Here is a 22,358-nt window from a genome sequence, read left to right as displayed (position 1 = left end):
TACCAGGATATAAAAGTAGCGTAGCCAGACTAGCGTAGCCCTGTCTTTTTAAGAAGTACAGCTGCACAATTCCTTTTATAATCTCTGGTGAAAGAGAAAGAAAGCTACTTTCTCAGGGCAAAGCTGGGCACAATCGCCGGCGAGTAGTATCGTGGGGTGTCATAGAGATTACCTTTCTGTGCCATCGCTTAGCTGCCATCCGCCCACATTATGTTCAAGGCAGGCTACAGATGCCCTTTAGTAGATTCTCACTTGGCTTTCAGGGTTTGACCTGGTAAATAGCCTACAATAGGCCCAAATGAGACACAAAAGTGGCCTCTTTTCATTCATATATGTCAGACACGTCCAACTCTCTAGAGACTGCAATCTACTCCCAGTATAATAAAACTGGCAATGATCTACCCATTGTCATTGCCAAGGGTTGCTGAGCTATTTTTTTCTGGGGGTGCATAAAAACTCTACAACAACACTACGCTAAGGGAGTGAATACAAGCTTTCACAGCGGCAGCGGAATTAGGACATAGCACCGGGGGCAGGGCATGGGGCATGGAGCTACCGATCAGAAGCATGCAGGTGATCAATTTCTTCAATCGCACGATTGACCTGCAGCATCTCGGCGATCTACCTGTCGATCACAGTCGACCGGTTGAACATGTCTGATATATACACATGCCATGCACATATAGAATGGGGTCTGTGCGTTGTAGCATAACAGTAAATGAAATGTGGACTGCCACAAGCAAATGCAACTTCTGGGAGGCGAAGGAAGAGGACTTGCCATCAGTCTCTCCCCGCCCCCACCAAGCATTTCCCTTTTGCAGCTGTCGGCCTCCTCTGGAGCCAGCTGTTAAATCATCCAACCTGGTAATGAAGACCCCCTCCCTTCTGAAATCTATTTAAACCAGTCTGCTGAGACTCTTTCAGCAAACTGGAAGTTTATTGCACATTAGCTCTCTCTTTGCTCTGCACTTATATATTTGTGACTAGATTGTTTTACTTTTCGTAATAATGAATTTATTCTGTGTTTGCTAAATAGCTGATTTGTAAGACTCTAAGAAAGGGACGCGGGTGGTGCTGTGGGTTAAACCACAAAGCCTAGGACTTGCCGATCAGAAGGTTGGCGGTTCGAATCCCCATGACGGGGTGAGCTCTTGTTGCTTGGTCCCTCCTCCTGCCAACCTAGCGGTTTGAAAGCACGTCAAAGTGCAAGTAGATAAATAGGTACCACTCTGGCGGGAAGGTAAACAGCGTTTTCGTGCGCTGCTCTGGTTCGCCAGAAGCAGCTTAGTCATGCTGGCCACATGACCCGGAAGCTGTATGCTGGCTCTCTCCCAGAATCGGTCACGACTGAACCTAATGGTCAGGGTCCCTTTACCTTTACTTTTAGACTATAAGAAGAGCCCCACTGGATCAGATCAATGGTCCAGCCAGTCCAGCATCCTGTTTCTCAAAAAGGCCACCCAGATGCCCATGGGAAACCCTCAAGTAGTTACCGTGTGCCACAATGCTCTCCCTTCCTGTGGTTCCAAGGAACTGGTATTTAGAAGTACTGCTGCTTCTCAAGGTGGAGGCAGAGCATAAACACCATGACTAGTAGCCACTGATAGACTTACCCTCCAGGAATTTGCCCAACCCTCTTTTATAGCCATTCAAGTTGGTGGCCATCCCTGCCTCCTGTGGCAGTGAGTTCCATGTTTTCGTCCTCTGTGTATGTACAGTATAGGTACGTTTTGCAAACTGGTTTTTCTCTATTGCGCGTACACACACCCTCAAAGTTCTGCATTTTGTTTCTTGCAAGCTATTTTGGACACGGCTCACTGTGGGAAAGCGGCATACAAATGAAACAAAACTAAATCAAAACGTATCTCCTCAACTCTTAGAGAACAGCAAACACTATTCTATCGTCTCAGTTTACTTCCAGAGTCTAAAAGAAGGAAAGTGTTTTGAGCAATGGACTAGGGGTCACATGGGAGGATGTTTCTGTGCCCTTTTTACTGATAAAGTAACCCCAACTCTCTAAACTCCTGCCTTAAAAATGGGTAATGCAAATAAAGTGGTACCTTGGGTTAAGTACGTAATTCGTTCTGGAAGTCCGTTCTTAACCTGAAACTGTTCTTAACCTGAAGCACCACTTTAGCTAATGGGGCCTCACACTGCCGCCATGTTGCCGGAGCATGATTTCTGTTCTCATCCTGAAGCAAAGTTCTTAACCCGAGGTACTATTTCTGGGCTAGCGGAGTCTGTAACCTGAAGCGTATGTAACCTGAAGCGTACCACTGTAGGTGGATGGTTACAGCCCATTCATTTTCTTGTTCAGCTCTCAGTGGTGAGTCAGGTGCTCAAACATGGAACTTAGGAACTTGAGTCAAACCACTGATCCATATAGTTCAGTAGTCTACACTGACTGGCAGCAGCTGCCCAGGATTTTAGACAAAATCTCTCTCTCTCTCTCAGCTCTACCTGGAGGCACAGGGGTCATACTTTGGACCTCCTGCATGCTTGACCACTGAATTCCTTCCTCAGGGGGTTGCTTGGTTTCTTACAAGAGTATATTTTGCAGGTACATGTTTTAACCTTCCCCTCTTGTTGACTACCTGGGTTCTCAAAGCTTGAGAGAAAGAGAGTGCGACTTAGACCATGTATGAAAACAGGAAGATGAAATACAGAGTGATTCTGATCAGTCAGGAACTGAGATCAGGGAGAAAAGGTAAGAGTTTATGTGAACAGTTTCAGAATAACCTCTCTAATACAGACCAGTCAACTAAGCATACCAAAGCTAGCTTTCGGGTTTCAGGGTATTCTCCCTCAAGCTCAGCACTAAAAAATAAAAAGGGGAAAGAGGAATGCAATGGAGTGGGAGGGGGAATGGGTGTCACTGGCACAGGGCATGTTAAAGTCCCATCTGCAAGGTGATTCAGGAAGCTCTTGCAAACTGGTTGGCTTTTGCATGGTGCAAAAAGATCGCAGGTTGCACCACAGACTGACAAAGAAGCAACGGTTGCTTCCCTTTCGGAATAAATTTAAAATGCCAGAGGTTACAGTGGTACTTCAGGTTAAGAACTTAATTCGTTCTGGAGGTCCGTTCTTAACCTGAAACTGTTCTTAATCTGAAGCACCACTTTAGCTAATGGGGCCTCCCGCTGCTGCCGCACCACCGGAGCACGATTTCTGTTCTCATCCTGAAGCAAAGTTCTTAACCCGAGGTAATATTTCTGGGTTAGCGGAGTCTGTAACCTGAAGCGCCTGTAACCTGAAGCGTCTGTAACCCGAGGTACCACTGTATTTAGATCTGCCTCTGGCACTAATTAGAACACATGAGATGGTGGCAGTGATGACTAACAATGCTATTTTTTTGGCCACCTTTCCTTATAAAGAAGAGAGCTGAAGAAAACGGCCTCCCCCAGCCTGGAGTCTTCCAGATATCTTGGACTACAACTCCCATCATCCCATCATACAGCTGATTCGAGTTGTAGACCAAAATACCTAGAGGGCACCAGGTTGGAGAAGGTTCTGTTAAACATTATCCTAGCAACACTGAAGATTTAAGATCTATATAAGCCAAACATCGGAGTATTGCCTAATGGGAATTTAACTTCCTGTCTCACACCTTTAACTTCCTGTCTCACACCTTTAACTTCCTGTCTCAATTTAAGATTTCTCGCACGCACATCCTGAGTTTGGGAGGTAGTTCGCTAAGTTGCTGTCTTCAGCAAGATGTCCATAAGAGAAGAAAGGAAAACCGCATTTTCTCCTTCAGTTATCCTCTGGGCTTTGCCTCAGTGCTAAAGAGCTTAAGGCAAGCTAGGGACTTACTGAACTGCAATGAACCAAACATAAACCAAACATAATCAAAATGTAACAAAGGGTACTGAACGCCAAAATTTTCTCATCCGCCCCCCCCATCCCACCCCGCCACACAATGCAGAGATGAATATTTGCCTAGATTAAAATTTAACCGAAATTCCTCAAAATCAAAACCATTAGATCTGAAAGCAGATTTCCTGGAAGGCCTCCAACGATCGCACACAATTTGAGGAATACTAGTTTTCAGTCCATATGCTGTGGGTTGCTCAGGGGAGGGGGGAGAACACACACACAGCAAGAGAGATTTCCAGACAGATATGTCACCTAAATTTGCATTTTTCTCAAAGCACAACAGTTCTTCATTAATATGAGCTAAAAAAGAAGTATTAAAAAACATTTAAAGCTCTCCCCATCAGCACTAGTGTAGTGGTAGATTCAGAATTTCAGGGCCCCTTCATAATGGCTACAGCAACACCCCTTCTAAGATTATACAACAACCTTAGAATTAAATAAATAAATAAATAGGAGGCACTAGACTCATCAATGCTGATCTCCATGGACAAATAATTTGGAGTGCTCAAATGTCTTCTTTCTGAGCGACTTAAGTTGTGTTTTCCATGAAGTCCCTTTATATGTAAGCACTGAAAACACAAGTTTCAGGAGCACCGAAAGCACAGGTTTCAAGAGAATGGTGTGCAGTGGAACTTGCAAACCATTCTCTTGAAACTTGTGTTTCCAGTGCTCCTAAATGCTTAGCTTTGGAGCACACAGTGGCCAAAATGCTCCCACCATCCATGCTGATTGAGAGACTCTGGGATACTGGAGACAGGGACCCTGCTGCAGAAACAGCAAGAAGTCTTCAACACTCCCCTCCTCCCACACACCGTTACCCCAGACCATACCAGCTACATACCTCATAAGACCAGACGCACTGCACTCCTGCAAATCTCCGCACGCATCTCCCAATCTCCACATCCTCGTGGGTCGTGTACATCTCTCGAAGGCACTCCCCGATATGAGGGACCATCCTCCGCAGGACTTCCCGGCTCATGATGACGCCTGGGCCTCCCATGCAGAAGTTCTCCCCGGGCTCCAAGGCCAGCTTCCCCATTTCTTCCGTGGTGCCCAGACCCGTCTGCCCAAGGAAGAGGGGCTCGCTGCTGTTCAAGCTCCGAAGGAAGTTCTCCAGCTTGTCCCCCTTGACGTAAACATCGTCGTCTGCCCGCATGAACCATTCGTACTGGTCCAAGTAGTGGTCATGCATGTACTTGAGCATCATGAACGATTTCTTCTGGGGCGGGTAAGAGTCATCCACACCAGGCAGCGGCACAATGGGGATGGGGAGAGAGGTGTCTGAGCCCTCGCTGGAGAAGAACTCAACCTTGCCAGGGATGGTGCTGGACCACGTTCTGCAGAGTAGAAGACCAAAAACCAGTTACGCAAAACCGCTCTGTTTGCATATTCGTGGAGACTATAGGAACATAGGAGGCTGCCTTCTACCGAGTCAAACCATTGGTCCATCTAGCTCAGCATTACACAGACTGACAGGTTGCTGTCCTGCAGGGGTTCAGGCAGGGGATATTCCCAGTCCTACCTGAAGATCTTGGGGAGAAAGCAGATGCTCTGCTGTTCTAAGCACTGGACAGGTGGGGTCTGGTAATGACCAAAGAGGCCTCGCCTGTGTTTTGATTGGCACACGATCTTTAATGCCCCCAGCTCAGTGGATGAGCATTTGCTTTGCAGGCAGAAGGTCCCACGTTCGATTCCTGACATCTCCAGATAGGGCTGGGGGCGAACTCCATCTGAACCCCTGGAGAGCTGCTGCCAGTCAGTGTAGCCAATGCTGAGCTAGCTAGACCAATGGGTCTAACTCACTGTATTGATAAGAGCCCTCTGCCCTGGTTGTAGAGCTGTGCTTATTGTGACCAAAATCGCAAAGACGGCATCTCATCTATATCTCATTTCTAAAGCTTCCTACCTGCTGCCCTGAGGACGGATCCTGCTGAACAGTAAGATGGTTTCTCTGATAAGACAGATGGGGTGAAGTACTTGTCCTGCAGCCATCTAAGAAATTAACCCACATCACTTCTTTTGACCAAAGGACTGAAACCTAGGCGTTTAAACACGCACCCATGACCATAAGCTGATAATTTCAGGTACCATATTTTTCACCCTATAAGACACACCAGACCACAAGATGCATCTAGTTTTTGGAGGAGGAAAACAAAAAAAAAAAAATCCCTCTTGCTGTTCTGGCTTCTGGGATAGCTGCGCAGCCTGCATTCGCTCCATAAGACGCACACACATTTCCCCTTACATTTTAGGAGGAGAAAAGTGAGTCTTATAGAGCAAAAAATACGGTATATACAATCCAGAGTCTTTAGACCAAGCACTTTCTGGCCCATATGAATTCACATTATGTCATTCTTTGAATGAACATAGGAAGCTGCTTTATACAGAGTCAGAGCCATAGTTCTTGGAGACATTCCCACCCCTACCTGATAATGCTGGGGATCAAACCTGAAGCCCCTTCCTGACAGTGTACGCTCAGCCCATGAATGTAAGGTCAAGGATCTTTTGCAAGGGAGTTTGTTGAATGCTTTATGGAGGTTCAAGCACATAATGTCTAGGAGAACATCCTCATCTACGTGTGTGTTGACATTCTAAGAGGCTTGTGAATCATGGCAGGTGAGACTGATAAAAGAGTTGTGGTGCCAAAACATCTGGCGAGCACTAAGTCGGGAGAGACTGTCTTAGTGTTTGTCTGAATCCACCAGGTACGCATTTCAGTGTGAGATTCTATCATTTTAACAGTCACAAGCAGCAATGATTGGGCACACTGCAAATCTGTTCAAAATCCCTCAACAGTGCATTATGGCAGAACCAAGCTAATCTGGACAGCAAGGCCACACTCAAAACCATACATTGTTCCCAAAGCGGTTTAACAATCAATCCCTCTTCCCAGGAAACTCTGGGAATTGTACTTCAGGCAAGGGAGTAGCTGTGCCCTATCAACTCTCAGCACCCTTACAAACTGTAACTCTCAGGAATTTTCTTAGGAGAAGCCATGACTGTTGAAAGCGACATCATGGTGCTTTAAATGTATGGTGTGAAGAATGTGACTTATCATAGACTGCCGTCGCCACTGTAATGCAAGGTTTCTGTTGCAGGACTCTCTCAAGTCAGACCCAAAAAACAAGAGCCACCCAAGGGACAATTATGGCCAACATACACATTCAGTGTCTGCTCCAGGCTTTCAAAGACCATGAAGTCTAGACTACCCAATGTTCTCTTCTCAAATTTCCACCTATAATTTCTACCTACAAGAAGTGTGCTTTTGGCAGGAAAAGATGAGGGGGAAAAGTCTCTGCTCAGTAACCAGATAGTTTTATAGCCGTCACCTTTTCTTCCTTCCCTGCACAAAGGTAGAACATTTTTAGTTATGTTAGACAGCTTTGTTCCAGACATTATCAATGTTCAGAATCTGACCTGAAAACACTCAAGAGGTGCAAAAATAAAGCACTCTTTAAATGTGTTCTTCTTATTTTATACTGGAGGCTCACCAATAGTTTTAGACAATCAACTGATCTGTTCACACATGACTAAGAAAAGGAAGGAAAGGCTGACTATTTTATGTGGCATTAGAATTTAAAATACTCACACATTTTAAAGTAATTTACATATACTTAAACTACCAGCCTATTTGGAAACAGATGAAAGTGGTTTGGGGGTTTTTTCCAGCATAATAAAGTCAGGAGGAGCAGAAAAATTGCTGTTAATATGCCCAATACATATTAAAGTCAGCACAGTGGATTAATTTATCAGAATTCTATCAACCTAGCCTGTCCTACAGATATGGCCTGGATAACAACAAAATGAAATCTGACAGAAAATAAATAAAATGTCCATTAAAACGAATATATGTTAAGTGTAATTTAGGCTATTAAACTCTTTTGCTGTCCAGGCACATGCAAAGTATCTGGCAAGCCAATCAGAAAATAAGAAGGCACAATTTAAGATAGGGGATCTATTGAGATCCTACTTCTGTGAGCAGAGATGAGCCAGCCCTTCTGCGAATACAGAAACTCACGGAGATGTTTGCTTCAGCCGGAGCACCATTACAGTAAAAGCAGGCAGTCAAAATAATAAAAAAGAACAGAGGTTAGATTTGGACATTTGGCACCACCAAGAAAGGAGAACAAGAGGGGTCTTGAAGCTGCTCATCAACAGTTAGCAGCACAGACTGAGCAGGCACTCGGGTCACCTGATCACAGTCCCTTCCTACTGTTTCAATTACAGTAATTATTTCTAAAAGTGTATCGACACACATAAGTTAGCAGATGCAAATCTGTGCCCACTTTTATCTTCTTTCTCAGTGATGTGTTTCCTCTTTTTTAAATGACACGACAGGCCGTTTGTAAAAAGGGTCTTTTCTTTTGGGCTGCTTGCCATGATGTCTACTCTGCCTTCATGGCCAGGAGCCTGTGTGCTTCTGAAGACCGATTGCAGGAAACCGCAAGAGGAGAGAGTGGTCTTGTGTTCAAGTCCTCCTTGCGGAATTCCTATTGGGGCATCTGGGTGGCCACTGTGAGAACAGTATGCTTGACTAGATGGCCCACAATGCTCTTCTTATGTTCCTCCCAATTGCATTTTTGGGGGAGGGGGAGAGACCACTCTTCTCTGCCCCTTACCCTTTTCTCTCACCTTACCAATTCATTTTTTTAAAGCCCAGACCGACACAACTATGGCTTACTGTGAGCAAGTAGTTTCAAAACAGCCAAACACAGAACATATTTGATTCATTCTTTAGAGATCGTATCAAGGAAACAAAAGTTTCTCCTCCCTAAAATTAAACAAAAGTCAACCCGAAGCAGCTTCTTCCCCACAACCACCAAAGCCAGAAAGAGATAAACAAACATTAATTTTGGGTTTCTTCCCTTCTCTGAGTGTCACAGGAATACAGAAACTCAAGGCAGAAACTGTAGGGATCTGCAGTCGTTCAGAGGCCACAAAGTTAAGCATTTGGTATGTGGGATTTTGTGTGTGTAAAAAAACCCCAAAAACCCTGTTCTTGCTTTCATTATGAAGGAACCCTTGATTAATAAAAAGCACTCCCCCTCCCCCACCCCACTCCAGGCAGATTCATCTGATAAAGTGGCAAGATTAGGTTCTCCCAGCTACTCCTGTTTAATGACTTCCCTTTACAAAAGCCAATTAATTCCCTTACTTGCTTCCCTGCACCATGAAAGATTAACTGCTCCAAGTCATGACTGCCAGAAAATACAGGCAGGCAGTTTCATTTGTACAAAAGACGAGCTACACCTAAGGCAGTGGTTTTTCTAAGCATCTGCCTTCAAGGAATCAGTTCCACAGACACTAATCTGCAGAGGAATTCCTTTGAGTTACTCTTCTCAAGTGGGCACCTCGGGTCACAATAACCTGGATAGGTGCAGTGTTCGGAGTGCCGCATTGGGAGACCTGGGTTCAAATCCCAAGGGCCTGACAAGAACTCTCAGTCTAATCTACCGCACAGGGCTGTTGGGATGATGTTATGTACTGAGTTGAATAGAATCCAAAATGCAGCAGTCTGATTGGTCCTAGAACAATAGGATTCAGAATGCAGCAGTCTGATTGGTCCACAGGAGCCACCCAATCCAGCTCCAGGTGGAAGTGAATCCGCAACCTGATTGGCCTACAGGAGAATCCCGGAATTAGCCAATCACATGGGGCCCATTGTGTAAATAATATATATAAAGCAGACTTTCTGGGGGAACTTCCATTCCTCCTCACCACTATGAGCTGAATAAAGAGCATGAAATCCACTCTCAACTCCGAGTATCTTTCAGATGATAAGGGAGTGGGAAGAATGTGCATGACGATGAGCTCTTTAGAGGTAGTTTAGAGTAACCTTGTAAATAAATAAAAACAAAATAAATGAAACAAAACAGGGGAAGGAAACCACCACCTTGGGTTCCACAGTGGATGAAATAAATATTCAGCTGGATACTGTGCACAATAAAATGAGCCTGTAGGACGCCTGACAGATACTCATCAGGCAAAGAGGAACGTTGCCAATATTCTTTAAAGCGTATTGCGGGCATTTGAACTACACCAAATAGATATATTATCTCAGCCTTCAGCAGCTTAGTATCCATGGGACTACAGCTTCCCTCAGACCAACGGACCCAGCCAGCACTTTGTGTGACCCAAATCCCTCTGTGATGTGCAGTTCAGTGTCAAGACATGTAGAGGTTCCTCAGTAGTGAAGCTGTATTGTAATTTCAATAATTTTAAGAGTTGGATAATTTTAAGAGTTGTCACTGTTTTTTTATGGTTTTAGAGTGAAGCATCTTCTTAAGTTTCCAGTTCATCAACAATAATCTTAGTCCTGCCTCCAGGCTTCCCAAAGACACCTGGTTGGCCACTGTGAAGGCAGGTTACCAGACCGGACGGGCCTTTGGACTGTACTACAGCCACTACCACAGGGAAGTCTAATTTAGGACACTGGAAACTGCCTTATGCTTAGTCTGGTCACTGGTCCATCTAGCTCAGCACTGCCTCTGAATACCAGATGCTGGAGAACATGGACGGGAGAGAAGACTGATGGTGCTTTTACCCTCCTTGTGGACTTTCCATAGGCACCTGGTTGGCCACTGTGAGAAAAGGATGCTGAATTAGACGGCCCATTGGATTGACCCTGCATGGTTCTACTTACCATCCTATTTACCATCTCCCAATCAATTTGGTGTGGGGTTTTAATTTAACATTGGCAAATTTTTAAAAGAAAATACATAAAGAACCATGTGTTGGAAAGGAAACGCGGGAGTTATTGTTTTTTTTTGCAGAATGTTGATCACACAAACAAGATTTATGGAGGGTGGACATTTACAGCTGAGATACAGTGGTACCTCAGATTAAGTACTTAATTCGTTCCGGAGGTCCATTCTTAACCTGAAACTGTTCTTAACCTGAAGCACCACTTTAGCTAATGGGGCCTCCTGCTGCTGCCGCGCCGCCAGAGCACAATTTCTGTTCTCATCCTGAAGCGAAGTTCTTAACCTGAAGCACTATTTCTGGGTTAGCAGAATCTGTAACCTGAAGCATATGTAACCTGAAGTGTATGTAACCTAAGGTACCACTGTACTAAACATCTCTAAGACACTAGCATCTCAGTGGAACAGACATTGAAAATCTGGTGATCGATACTGTAACTAAAAAAGCAAACTCAGCCAGTCAACACAGGTAGGCTGCCTAATATGAAGTCAGGCCAATGATCCACCTAACTCAGTTTTGTTGACACTGACTGGCAGCGGCTTTCCATTGTTTCAGACAGAGGACATTCCCAGCCCTACCACGAGATGCCAAGAATTGGACCAGAAACCTTCTACAGAGAAGGCAAATATTCCACCATTGAGCTATGGCCCTTCTCCCAGCTGCTGCTTTAAGTGTCTCACTCAGGCCTGGCCTACAAAGTAGCAGAAATTAGTGGTGGAATTGTATCACAAGAGTCTGCAGTAGAAGATAGCCTTTGTACACTCCCCGTGTGGGGAGCAGCGAGGAATTGTCTACAAGAAACCTAGCACCCTAAGGTTCTAGCCCAGCCTACTCCCTGCTGGGCTAGTTTTCCGTCATGTAAGAAGGGCTGCTTCTTACATGAGGGAGTATTCAAACACTGCACCCCGACGCCAGCAGTTTGAAGTGGTACAGTCCATTCTACTACCTTGAGAGGATTCTACCACCTCATTCTGCAGCATGTGTAGCTTCAGACTATATATGCACTCCTCCTGCTGTTAAAACCCTTACACTGGCTTCCCATTGCCTTCTGGATCTAATTTTAATCTCCTCGTCTTTAGCTTTACTATTAGATAGATAGATGGATAGATAGACAGACAGACAGACAGCATTTATATATCACCTTTTCATAAAAGATGAGAGATAGTGGAAAGCAGCATTTGGGGGGAAAAAACATTAAAAGCAATACAAGAGAGTCGTTAAAATGACTGGCTACTCAAGAAAAAATTTAATAGGCCTGTTGGCATAAAAAAAAGTATTCAAGAGGAACTTGGAAATAAAAAGCGAGGCTGCCTCTGCTGCATCTCTGTTGGAAAAGTGTCGCACAGCAGAGGACCCAGCTTACAATTAATGCCGGTCGGGACTCTGCAACTCAGGGGACAACAAACAGCTCTCCTCTGGATGATCACGGTGATGGGGCTGGGATGTACAGTAAGGGCTCAGGCGGTCCTTAAGCTGTCCTGGTCACAAGTTGTTTAGAGGCCTCTGCAGCATTTCTCCTGTATATGGGTACTTACCGTATTTTTCGCACCATAGGACACAGTTTTTCCGTCTTAAAAACTAAGGGGAAAAGTCTGTGCGTCCTATGGAGCGAATGCAGGGGGGGCAAGCAGGAAAAGCCCCCAAGAGCCACACACAAGCTTCGCGCGGCTCTTGCGGGCTTTTCCCCAGGAGGGAGAAGGGACTGACGCGGCCAGTTAGTCCCTTCTCCCTCCTCTAGAAAAGCCTTGCGCAATCTCTCCAGTCGTGGGAGGCTGCGCAAGGCTAAAGAGGAAGCCTGGGCAGCGAGCGGGATGGATCGCGCTCGCTGCCCGGGCTTCCTCTTTAGCTGTGCGTGCCTCTCCAGCCGCGGGAGGCTGCACAAGGCTAAAGAAGCCAACTTTTAAAAAATCTCTCTATCTCTACCCCTTTTTCTTTTTTCGTCCTTTCTCCACCCCCTTATTTTCCTCCGGATCAGTGTTTTTATCTAGATTAACGTTTTAGTTTGGAGTGGGGAAATATTATAAAAAACGAAACTTTGCAGCTTTTATTTTAGTATACAATAAAGACAGATTAAACAAAACACAAGAGAAGGAACTAGCATAGAAGAAGAAGAGAAAAGGGAAAGAGGGAGGATACAAAGCCATTTACCAGAGGTAGATCTTAACCCTTGCCTCACCTGGGAGCTTCTCTGGACAGGAATTCCCTTGGCTTAAGTGGGGTGAGGGAAGAGTGGCAGGTAGGGGGGTACCTACCTAGACAGTGAAGCCACATGTCTCTCCAGTGAAAATTGGGAGTGGGCATTGTGTGAAGTGGCTGTGGATCTCCTGCCGCAGAAGTGTAGGACTGTATAGAGTTGGGAGGGCCACCCGAGGGTCATCTAGCCCAGCCCCCTCACAATGTAGGAATCACAGCTAAAGAACGCGAGGCAGGTGGTCCCCCAACCGCTGCTTAAAAGCCTCCAGTGATGGAGACCCCCAACAACTTCCGAGGTCACAGAATTGCAGGGTTGGAAGGGAACCCCAGGAGTCATCTAGTCCAGCCCAGGGGGACAGCGGGCACGATCCATCCCGTTGTGCAAGGCTAAAGATGCTGCTCAAGGCTAAAGAGGAAGCGCGCAGCCTGTCCGTTGCTCTTTGGGGCTGGGGGGGGAATAATATTTTTTCCCTTGATTTCCCCCTCTAAAAACTAGGTGCGTCCTGTGGTCCGGTACATCCAATACGGTATTTCCCCGCTCTTTGCTCCTCTGACTCTACCATCCTGAGCTGGCCAAACACACCCCTACATCCTGAAATACTCTTCCCATTCCCACTTACTGCCCTTACGCCTTGAACTCTTGTTGTTTCTGAAAGTGCATGCGAAACCACCTCTCTTCCTTAAAATGTTCCTCAAAAACTCATCTTTGCTGCACACACAACCAACAGACACGTTATGCTTATTTGCAAATAGTAACCTTGGCAAACATTCACGTCAGCGCTCTCGCCTGCCTCTCCACTTCCATCTCTTCTGTTGGGCTCCACATTGACAATTTCACCACTGCAAGCTCTGTGAGGCCAAGGAAGTGGCTGCAACTTGCTTTTGCTACAAAACTCTGCAAAGCTTATGAGTTACACGCATGCGTGCATACCTGAACAAAGCAACCAAGTGAAGGCTACCTATATACCAGTATAAGCAAACCAGTGAAGCCTCCTCTGAATTCCTGCATTGCAGGGAGTTGGACTAGATGAAGGTATCTCAGGGTACCTCCCAGTTCCAACAATTCTATGATTCCAGGAAATCAAGAGAGTTAAGTTATCAAAAAGGATAGTTTTCGTTACATGCAACACTTGGTGTCACCTATGTGAGTTTTGCGCATGGGGGGGGTCCTCGAAAAAGGGATAATAGGCTGGAGTTTAAAAAGCCTGGTGAATTACCCAGGACAACATGGCTATGACTCAATGGCTACTAGCCATGACGCCTATGTCCTGCCCCCATGGTTGGAAGCAGCAATGCTTCAGTTGCTGGAAGCGACAGGAGGTGAAAATGCCTATGTGCTCAGATCCTGCTTGACAGTTTCTCACAGGCATCTGGTTGGCCACTGCGTGAACAGGATGCTGGACTAAATAGGCCATTGGTCTGATCCCCCAAGGTCTTTTTCTTATGTAGCCTACAAAGGGGTATGTTTCAGGGGAAGGAAACACGCATTTAAAAGGAGATGGTCCCATGCTCAGCGTCCTGATATGTCCAGTTAAAATAACCCAGGTAGCAACATTGGAAAAGATCTCTGGCTACAATACAGTGGTGCCTCGGGTTACAGACACTTCAGGTTACAGACGCTTCGGGTTACAGACTCCACTAACCCAGAAATAGTACCTCGGGTTAAGAACTTTGCTTCAGGATGAGAACAGAAATCGTGCTCCGGCAGCACGGCGGCAGCAGGAGGCCCCATTAGCTAAAGTGGTGCTTCAGGTTAAGAACAGTTTCAGGTTAAGAACAAACCTCCAGAATGAATTAAGTTCTTAACCTGAGGTACCACCTTATTGAAAAATGACTGAGCCAATGAATTGCTTTGGATCTCTGTGTATTGTACGGCCAACACTCTGGTGGTGTGTATATGTCTGTGTGTTAGTTAACAAAAGCACTTCCCCTCGCAATCTTCACATAGGCCCATAAGAAAACCCCACCACCATCAGCTAAACTATTGGCTCCCTGGAAGTTGAACTTTCTGTATATGGTAAAGGGGTCGGGTCGGGGGGTGAGTGGGATAAAATAATTTCCCAATCAATCAATTACATTTTTAAAAGCTTCCACTCCGTTAGAAGCGGGGGGGAAAGAAAATGAGCTGGTTTCAATTACGGGCTCGTTTGTGCCAGAATCCTTGCCAAAAGTTATAATTCAGTACATGAACATTAGCTTCTTACAGCCTCACTGAGAACAAGGGTGCTTAATCGATGCCACCTAAATGATTCGGAGGAAAAAAGATGAGCCACGAACGAAGGAAGCCTCTTAAATCACGGCTCTCAGGTGGATTGCAGGCACCAGTTTTGCTGAATAATACACCATGCATTTAAAGTACTCTAGTACCACTTTAGCAGTCATGTCTTCCCCCAAATAATTCTAGGAGCTGCAGTTTCTTAAAGGTGCTGAGCGTTGTTTGAACTCTACTCCCCTCCAAGAACTCCCCTACAATTTCCAGAGTTCCCAGGGAAGAGGGATGGGTTGTTAATTCACTGGGAATTGCAACTCTGTGAAGGGAATAAGGGCCTCTTAACAACTCTCAGCCCCCTTAGCAAACTGTGGTTCCCAGAATGCATTGGAGGAAGCCCTGACTGTTAAAGCAGTATAACAAGTGTTTTAAATGTGTGCAATGGATGCAGCCTAAGTATAGCTGAGTGCAGAAGGTCAGCCGCCCTGTTGTGAAAAAAAATCCACCTAAAGAGCCTGCAATATCCTGTCACTTTCTCCTAACGTCCCGCTATACCAGGGGTTGTCAACCTGGTCCCTCCCGCACACTAGTGGGCGTTTCAGGATTCTAGGTGGGCGGTAGGGGGTTCTACAGCACAAGCGGAATCCTCCTTCCATCAAGCACTGGTGGGAGGTAAGGAAATTTTACCATCAAGAAAGATGCATTAGTGGGCGGTGGGTATAAAAAGCTTGACTATACACTCAGCCAGGGCAGGCTTGGTTCTTAATGCTTTTGGGTCCCAAGGTGCAGGGAAGAGATTTAGCTATTGTCTATCCCCCTCAAGGGGATATAGTCTATCCCCCCCCCAAGGGGACGCGGCTGGCGCTGTGGGTTAAACCACAGAGCCTAGGACTTGCCGATCAGAAGGTTGGTGGTTTGAATCCCCACGACGGGGTGAGCTCCCGTTGCTCAGTCCCTGCTCCTGCCAACCTAGCAGTTCGAAAGCACGTCAAAGTGCAAGTAGATAAATAGGTACCACTCTGGCGGGAAGGTAAACGGCATTTCCGTGTGCTGCTCTGGTTCTCCAGAAGCGGCTTAGTCATGCTGGCCACATGACCCGGAAGCTGTACGCCGGCTCCCTCGGCCAATAAAGTGAGATGAGCGCCGCAACCCCAGAGTCGGTCATGACTGGACCTAATGGTCAGGGGTCCCTTTACCTTTATCCCCCCAAAGATCCCTGACTGCCCCCTTTCTCTACTATCATATGGAGAAGCACCGGAACATTGGGAGCTGACTTGTACGGAGTCAGAACATTGGTCCATCCAGCTCAGGACTGTCTACACTTTCTGGCAATCTCTCTCCAGGCTTCCAAGCAGGAAGTGTTTCCCAGCCCTACCAGGAGATGGTAATGATTGAACCTTGGACCTTGTGCGTGCAAAGCAGATGTTCTACAACTGAGCTGCAGACCTTCCCTGGAAGCACTGCATTCCCAAATCCAAAAGGCATTACATTTGCAAGCATTGATTCGGTTTGAGGGCTAAACTTGCCCACCACTAACATTGAATGGCCTAACATCTGATAGCATGCACCTCAAGTGGATATGATGCCTTTATGCCCTTCACGCCTTTCATAAAGGCAGACATTTATTACCTGGCTCTCAGAACACTGTTGAAAGAATTGAAGTCAGGCCAGCTTGTCTGCTTTAGGGGTTGAAGAAAGGACTTGAACTCTTTCTCCCCGCGTTCCTGCCACACACTTGATCAAATCTAATAGTCCTTTGGCTAATGTAAAACAAAGCAAACGGCTATTTACACGCACCCGGAAAACTGGATTTGCCCCTTCCAAGCAAAAGGTCACGAATACGTTTGTAGTTTGCAGAGCAGAGGTGGAGAACCTGTGACCATCCAGATGCCATCGGACCACATCTCCCATCACCCAATGCATGGCTAAACTATGGAACTCACTTTCCAGAGGGCAGCGAGGCCTTCCAACTTGGACGGCTTAAAAAGGATTAGTGATAGAACAAGACTAGCAACGGCTACTAGACATGATGGCTATGCTTTGCCTCGGCAGGTGAATGCCACTTGCTGGAAACCACAGGAAGAGAGAGTGCTAATGTGCTCCCCCAAGCATCTGACTGGTCGCTGTGAGAACAGGATGCTGGACCAGACAGGCCACTGGCCTCTTCTTCATGGTCCATGTTGGCTGGGGTGATGAGCTGGAGTCTTAATCTGTAGGGCCACAGACTGCCCACTTGCATTATAGAGAAGGGGATATTCAACCTGCAGAATGCATCACACTCCTGGCCATCCCTTTTCTTTTCCCCTTGCAGAGGAAGGAAGCTGGGAAGTCCACCAACAGGCTCTTCTGTGTCTACCCAATTGCATCACTTCCTACCTATGCAGCTTGATTTAGTAATTCTTGCGGTGTCTGCAACAAGCAGAGGAAGAGTCTCAGACCAAAGAAACAAGAAACTGCAAGGAGGCCCAGTGGTAGAGCATCTGCTTTTGATGCAGAAGGTCCGTGGTTCAATCCCCACCATGTCCTGAAGAAACCCTGCAGAGCGGCTGCCTGCCAATGCAGGCAACACTGAGCTAGCCAGTGTAGCTGACTCTGTGTAAGGCATCTGCCTGTGTTCATTCAAAGAACATCAAAACATGAATTCATACGGGCCAGAAAGTGGCCTAAAGTCTCTGGGTGGTCTATATCTGAAATTATTTGCATGTGGCTGCGTGTTAGCAACTAAGGACATAAGATCCTGCTGGATCAGGCCAGTGGATCATTGAGTCCAGTATCCTGTTCTCACAGTGGCCAACCAGATGCCCCAATGGGAAACCCACAAGCAAGACCAAAGGGCAAGAGAACTGACCCCACCACCCTGCTGAACTGGCATTCAGAAGCATCACTGCCTGCAGCCATGGGGGAAGAGCAGAGTCAAAACTCGGGTTTCAATTGTTTGGTCAAATTAAGCTGTTTTGGTTTCATTCCTTAAACAGATGCAGGGCAAATATTTCACCCCACCTGTCTTATAGGATAAACCCCCGTTACTGTCCAGCAGGATCCTTCTTCAAGTCACCGAGCAGGAAGCTTTAGAAATGAGATAGAGATGAGATGCCCTCTTGGGGGATTTTGATCACAACAGCAGGCACACAAAGCTGTTATAAAGATTGGCTGCCCATCAGGACACAGGCAAGGCCTCCCTGGTCAATCCCGGTGCCCATCTGTCAGTGCTTAAGAGAAGCCAGCAGGTATTCAGCAAGACACCCCCCCCCCTCCTGGAATTATGAAGCAGGTTTGAGATGCTTATGGGGAGGGAGGAGGGGAAATAAAACAAGATTCCCTTCCTCTCTAATGCAAGCCTTTATCTTCTTAACAGATGGGAAGCTAGCAGCACATATACAAAGGAAGCAAGCTGGTCTCAGTCTCTCTCCCCTCCGCTCCAGAGATCTCCAAACCACCTCCACCAAAACCAAGGGAGGGTGTGTCATGTATTTTCACATACAGAATTATCATGCCAAGGAAGCTAACTGGCAGAACTTACAAGCCGCATTCCCTATGCCAGGGATTGTTCTCTTGTGAGAGAGGGCCGCCAGAGAGGAGTGGCTCTCACATCCCTGAAGAGCAAGGAACAGGCAAAAGAAAACCCTGGGAATGAATTCCTGGAAGAGGAGGACAGGTGAGAGGGTTCTCTCCCCATCTCCCATGCGCAGTGGAAAGAGAGACCCGTTTAACATGCACCATGCGGTTGTGCAGAGTGGGAGGAAGGTGATGGGGTGTCAGTGAGACAGGCCTTGCCACATGCATCGCTGGGAAGAGAGACGCAGGATAGCAGTTAATTGCAAGGTAAAAGCTAGGAAGACAGGGAGCTGCCTTATGAGTCAGACCACTGGGTTCATTTAGCACGGGGCTGTCTAGGGGGACTGGCAGTGGCTCTTCACGATTTCGAACTGGGGCCTCTGCCAGTCCTACCTAGAGGTTCTGGGGACTGAACCCCAGACCTTCTGCATGCCTTACCACTGGACCACAGTTCTTCCTAACAATCTAAGGTTCTAGTCCTCATTGTCCTGAATAAAAAGTTGACTGAAATGGGAAGCTGCTTTAGATCACTGGCCCATACTCTCTCAGTGACTCTCCAGGGTAGAGGCCTCTCCCAGCCCCACCTGCAGTACACTCTGAACGCAAAGCAGGCGCAGCAGCAATGAGCCATGTCCTGTCCCACAAATGGGTGTTAGAAGCCTTCCTAGCCACACAACAGAGGGTAAATTAAGTCTGCGGCTCAGAAGGTGGGTGGGAGGAAAGAATGGAGGTCCTCACCTGTAAGCCGCCACTGCTCGGTTCTGCAGGTATTTCTGAGCCGTCATGACCCCCACAAAGAGGAAGTTCTTGGCAGGCAGGATCTCGCCTTGGTGCTCGGCAGGGTCCTGGTGCCACAGCAAGGCCCCCCGGGAGTCTCGGTGCAGCAGCCCCCCGCTGGCCTTTGTCCGGCACCCTTCCAGGCTGGCCTTCCGCCGGTGCTGCCCTGCTCTCTTCAGCTCCGAGGCTCGAGGGAGGATGAGCCGGGAAGCCAGGATGAAGCCCAGCACCAGACCGAGCAACACGCTGAGCCAGGAGCGGCGGCTTCTGCCAGCCATTCCCCACCCCCTGCCTCAGCACACCCAGGGCCCCCCAAAACAGACACACACACACCCCTCAATTTCAGATTTCCAGAACAGGGCGCCTTCTCTTTCCGTCCCTTGGCCACACACTAGAGCTCCCCCCAAAACAGGAAGCACCCCAAGAGTAGTGCGTGGGGGGGGGGGTAGGTCTGAGCTCCGGAATCCAAAAGGGGGGGTTTCCTGCACCCCTCTCTGCCTTCTTCCTGTCCTCCCCAGATATCCCAGTCCTCTGCCCCCTACCTCAGTTGTGAGCTTTTCTGTACCCCTTCTTCCCAAACCCCACCAACTCAGCAGAATTCCGCCGCCCCACAACCTAACTGACCACTCCCCCTCCCCACAGGAGACCTAAGCACTCTTCCCAACTGCGCCTCCCCCCCCCCACCGCGCCTTGCTTAATCGGCTGCCTGCAAAAAGAAAAAGGGAAAGCGCCGCCTTGCCCCCCCCTTTCTTGCTTAGGACGCCCCCCCCCTCAAAAAAGAGCAGCCCTCTCTTTATCTCTCTGCCGCCCCTTCTCTTTCCTGGCCGCCTCCTTCCCGCAACTCCAGCTGGGACACCCCCACCTCCTCGCTCCGGCCCAGGAGCGCCCCGCGCCCCCGGCCCTTCCTCCTCCTCCTCCTCCTCCTCCTCCCGCTCCTAGCCGGCCCGGCTGGGCTGCCCCGGCGGCGCAGGGAAGCTCAGCGTCTCCGAGAGCGCCGCGGCCATGGGGGAGCCTCCCGCTCCGCCTCCTCCGGCGGCGGCTGGGCTGCTGTGCCGGGGAAGCGCGCTTTGTTCGGACGCCTCCGCCTCCGCCGCTTCTTCCTCCTCTCCCTCCGCCTCCTTTGCGGCCGCTAGTGCTGCCGTGGCTCGCCGCCTGGACGCAGCCCGGGGCCGCCGCCTGCTCGCCGGGCGCCCGCGGGCTCCGCCTGGCCCTGCTGCTGCTGCTGCTTCCGCGGCTGCTGCTCCTCCTGCCGCCGCCGCCACCGCCACCGCTCCTGCCCGGCCCGGGGATACTGCCCGCGCATCCCCACGCAGCTCAATTCGCCATGGCGCGCCGGGGCGGGGGGAAAAGAGGGCGGAGCGGGGAGGCGGAGGCGAGCCAGCCCCTGGGCGCCACCTCTCCGCCTGCCAGCCAGACGGCCCGGCCGCCGTTCAGGGCGCACGGAGCCCGGGCGTAGCGCAGTGCAGCGCGTCCCGGACGCAACCCTCGGCCTCTCCCGCTCGCTCGCTCGCGCGGGCTCCGAGGAGAAAAGGGGTCTCTCCCGCACTTGGCAGGCCGAGGGAGGAGGGAGGCTGCTGGCAGGGAAGCCGGGGGGCCCCGGAGAGGGAAGGCCGGCGGGGAGGAAGGAAATGGGAAGAGGGAGGGAGGCTCGAAATCGAGATTTTTTGAATGACGACTCGCCTCGCCCGGCCCAGCCTGGCAAATAAGAACGCGCGCAAGTTACTAGCCCCTAAGAACAAAAGTTCTGCTGCGTTAAAGCGGGTTGTTGTTATTTTGATTATATATGTTGTGGTTTTATATTTAGATTTTGTGCTGTGAACCGCCCTGAGACCTCCGGGTCAGTGGCGTAGCGTGGGTTGTCAGCACCCGGGGCAAGGCAAGTAATTTGCGCCCCCTAACCCGTGGATTTGCGCCCCCTAACCCTAACCCCCAGATGTTGCGCCCGGTGCGGCCGGCCCCCCCTGCACCCCCCACGCTACACCACTGCTCCGGGTATAGGGTGGTATAGAAATTCAATAAATAATACAGGGTGAGTCCTTTAAAAGAGGCCCCGTGGATACAGAGTACACATGTTCCACTGGGCATCTTTTAAAAGACTCACCCTGCATTTATAAGGAGAGCTTGCTGCATCAGGCGGATGGCCCACTTAGTCCAGCATCATGGTGGCTGACCAGGTGCAGGCAGGACCTGGGCACAAGAGCACACTGGCATTCAGAAGCATTACTGCCTTCCACTGTGGAGGCAGAACAGTAGTCACCATCCCTAGTAGCCATCTGTAGCCATTCTTCATGGAAGTTCCCAATCCTCTTTTAAAGCAATCCAAATCTGTGGCCATCTCCAGCCCAGCCCTTGCCTGTTTGGGGCCACCTTTCCAGCTGTTTTGGACATCATCTGATGGGAACTGTCATCCTAAAGAGCTGGAGAGGGAGCCCCAGAGATATTCACCCAAAGATTCCCTGCCAGATTCTTCTTGGAAGTGATCATCCCTTGCTGTGAGTGAAAGTGAGGAAGCCAGAACCAGTCCTGCATTCTAGCTCCTGATGGCCCCCACATCTGGTGCATATACAGTGGTACCTCGCAAGACGAATGCCTCGCAAGACAAAAAACTCGCTAGACGAAAGGTTTTTCCGTTTTCGATTTGCCTCGCAAGACGAATTTCACCTATGGGCTTGCTTCGCAAGACGAAAACGTCTCGCGACTTTGTTTCCTTTGTCTAAAAACAAAGACATGCTTTGTTTATAAAGTTAATTTATTTTCCCTTCAATTTTTGAACTGCTCTTTACAGTATGTGTGACTTTAAAGAGCAGTTAATAAACTGTTGTTGTACCAAATTTGGCTTTGTTTGGACTTTTTTTGACCATAGGAATGCATTAATTGATTTTCAATGCATTCCTATGGGATTTCGTGATTCGCAAGATGAAAAATTTGCTAGACGACAAAACTTGCGGAACGAATTAATTTCGGCTTGCGGGGCACCACTGTACAGAGATAGACTGCATCTGGACATGGAAGTTCTTTTCACCTGCCCTCAAGTGTGGTGAATAGC

General features: G+C 48.3%; 1 protein-coding gene across 1 annotated transcript in view; it reads right to left on the bottom strand.

Annotated features, from left to right (window-relative positions):
* CHSY1 (chondroitin sulfate synthase 1) overlaps positions 1 to 20,037 on the bottom strand; it is a 95,295-nt gene extending 75,258 nt beyond the window's left edge. The window contains exons 1-2 of the mRNA XM_082198428.1: positions 19,274 to 20,037; positions 4,718 to 5,213 (exon numbers count right to left, since the gene is read on the bottom strand). Coding sequence (XP_082054554.1) covers positions 4,718 to 5,213; positions 19,274 to 19,590 — 813 coding nt within the window. The 5' untranslated portion in view covers positions 19,591 to 20,037. The remainder of the gene's footprint in view (positions 1 to 4,717; positions 5,214 to 19,273) is intronic.
* Between the last annotated feature and the right edge of the window lie 2,321 nt (positions 20,038 to 22,358).

This window comes from Podarcis vaucheri (genome assembly GCF_965113315.1).
Source record: "Podarcis vaucheri genome assembly, chromosome: 14".
In the NCBI taxonomy this organism is placed as follows: Eukaryota; Metazoa; Chordata; class Lepidosauria; order Squamata; family Lacertidae; genus Podarcis; species Podarcis vaucheri.
This window is presented reverse-complemented; position numbering and strand designations above follow the sequence as displayed.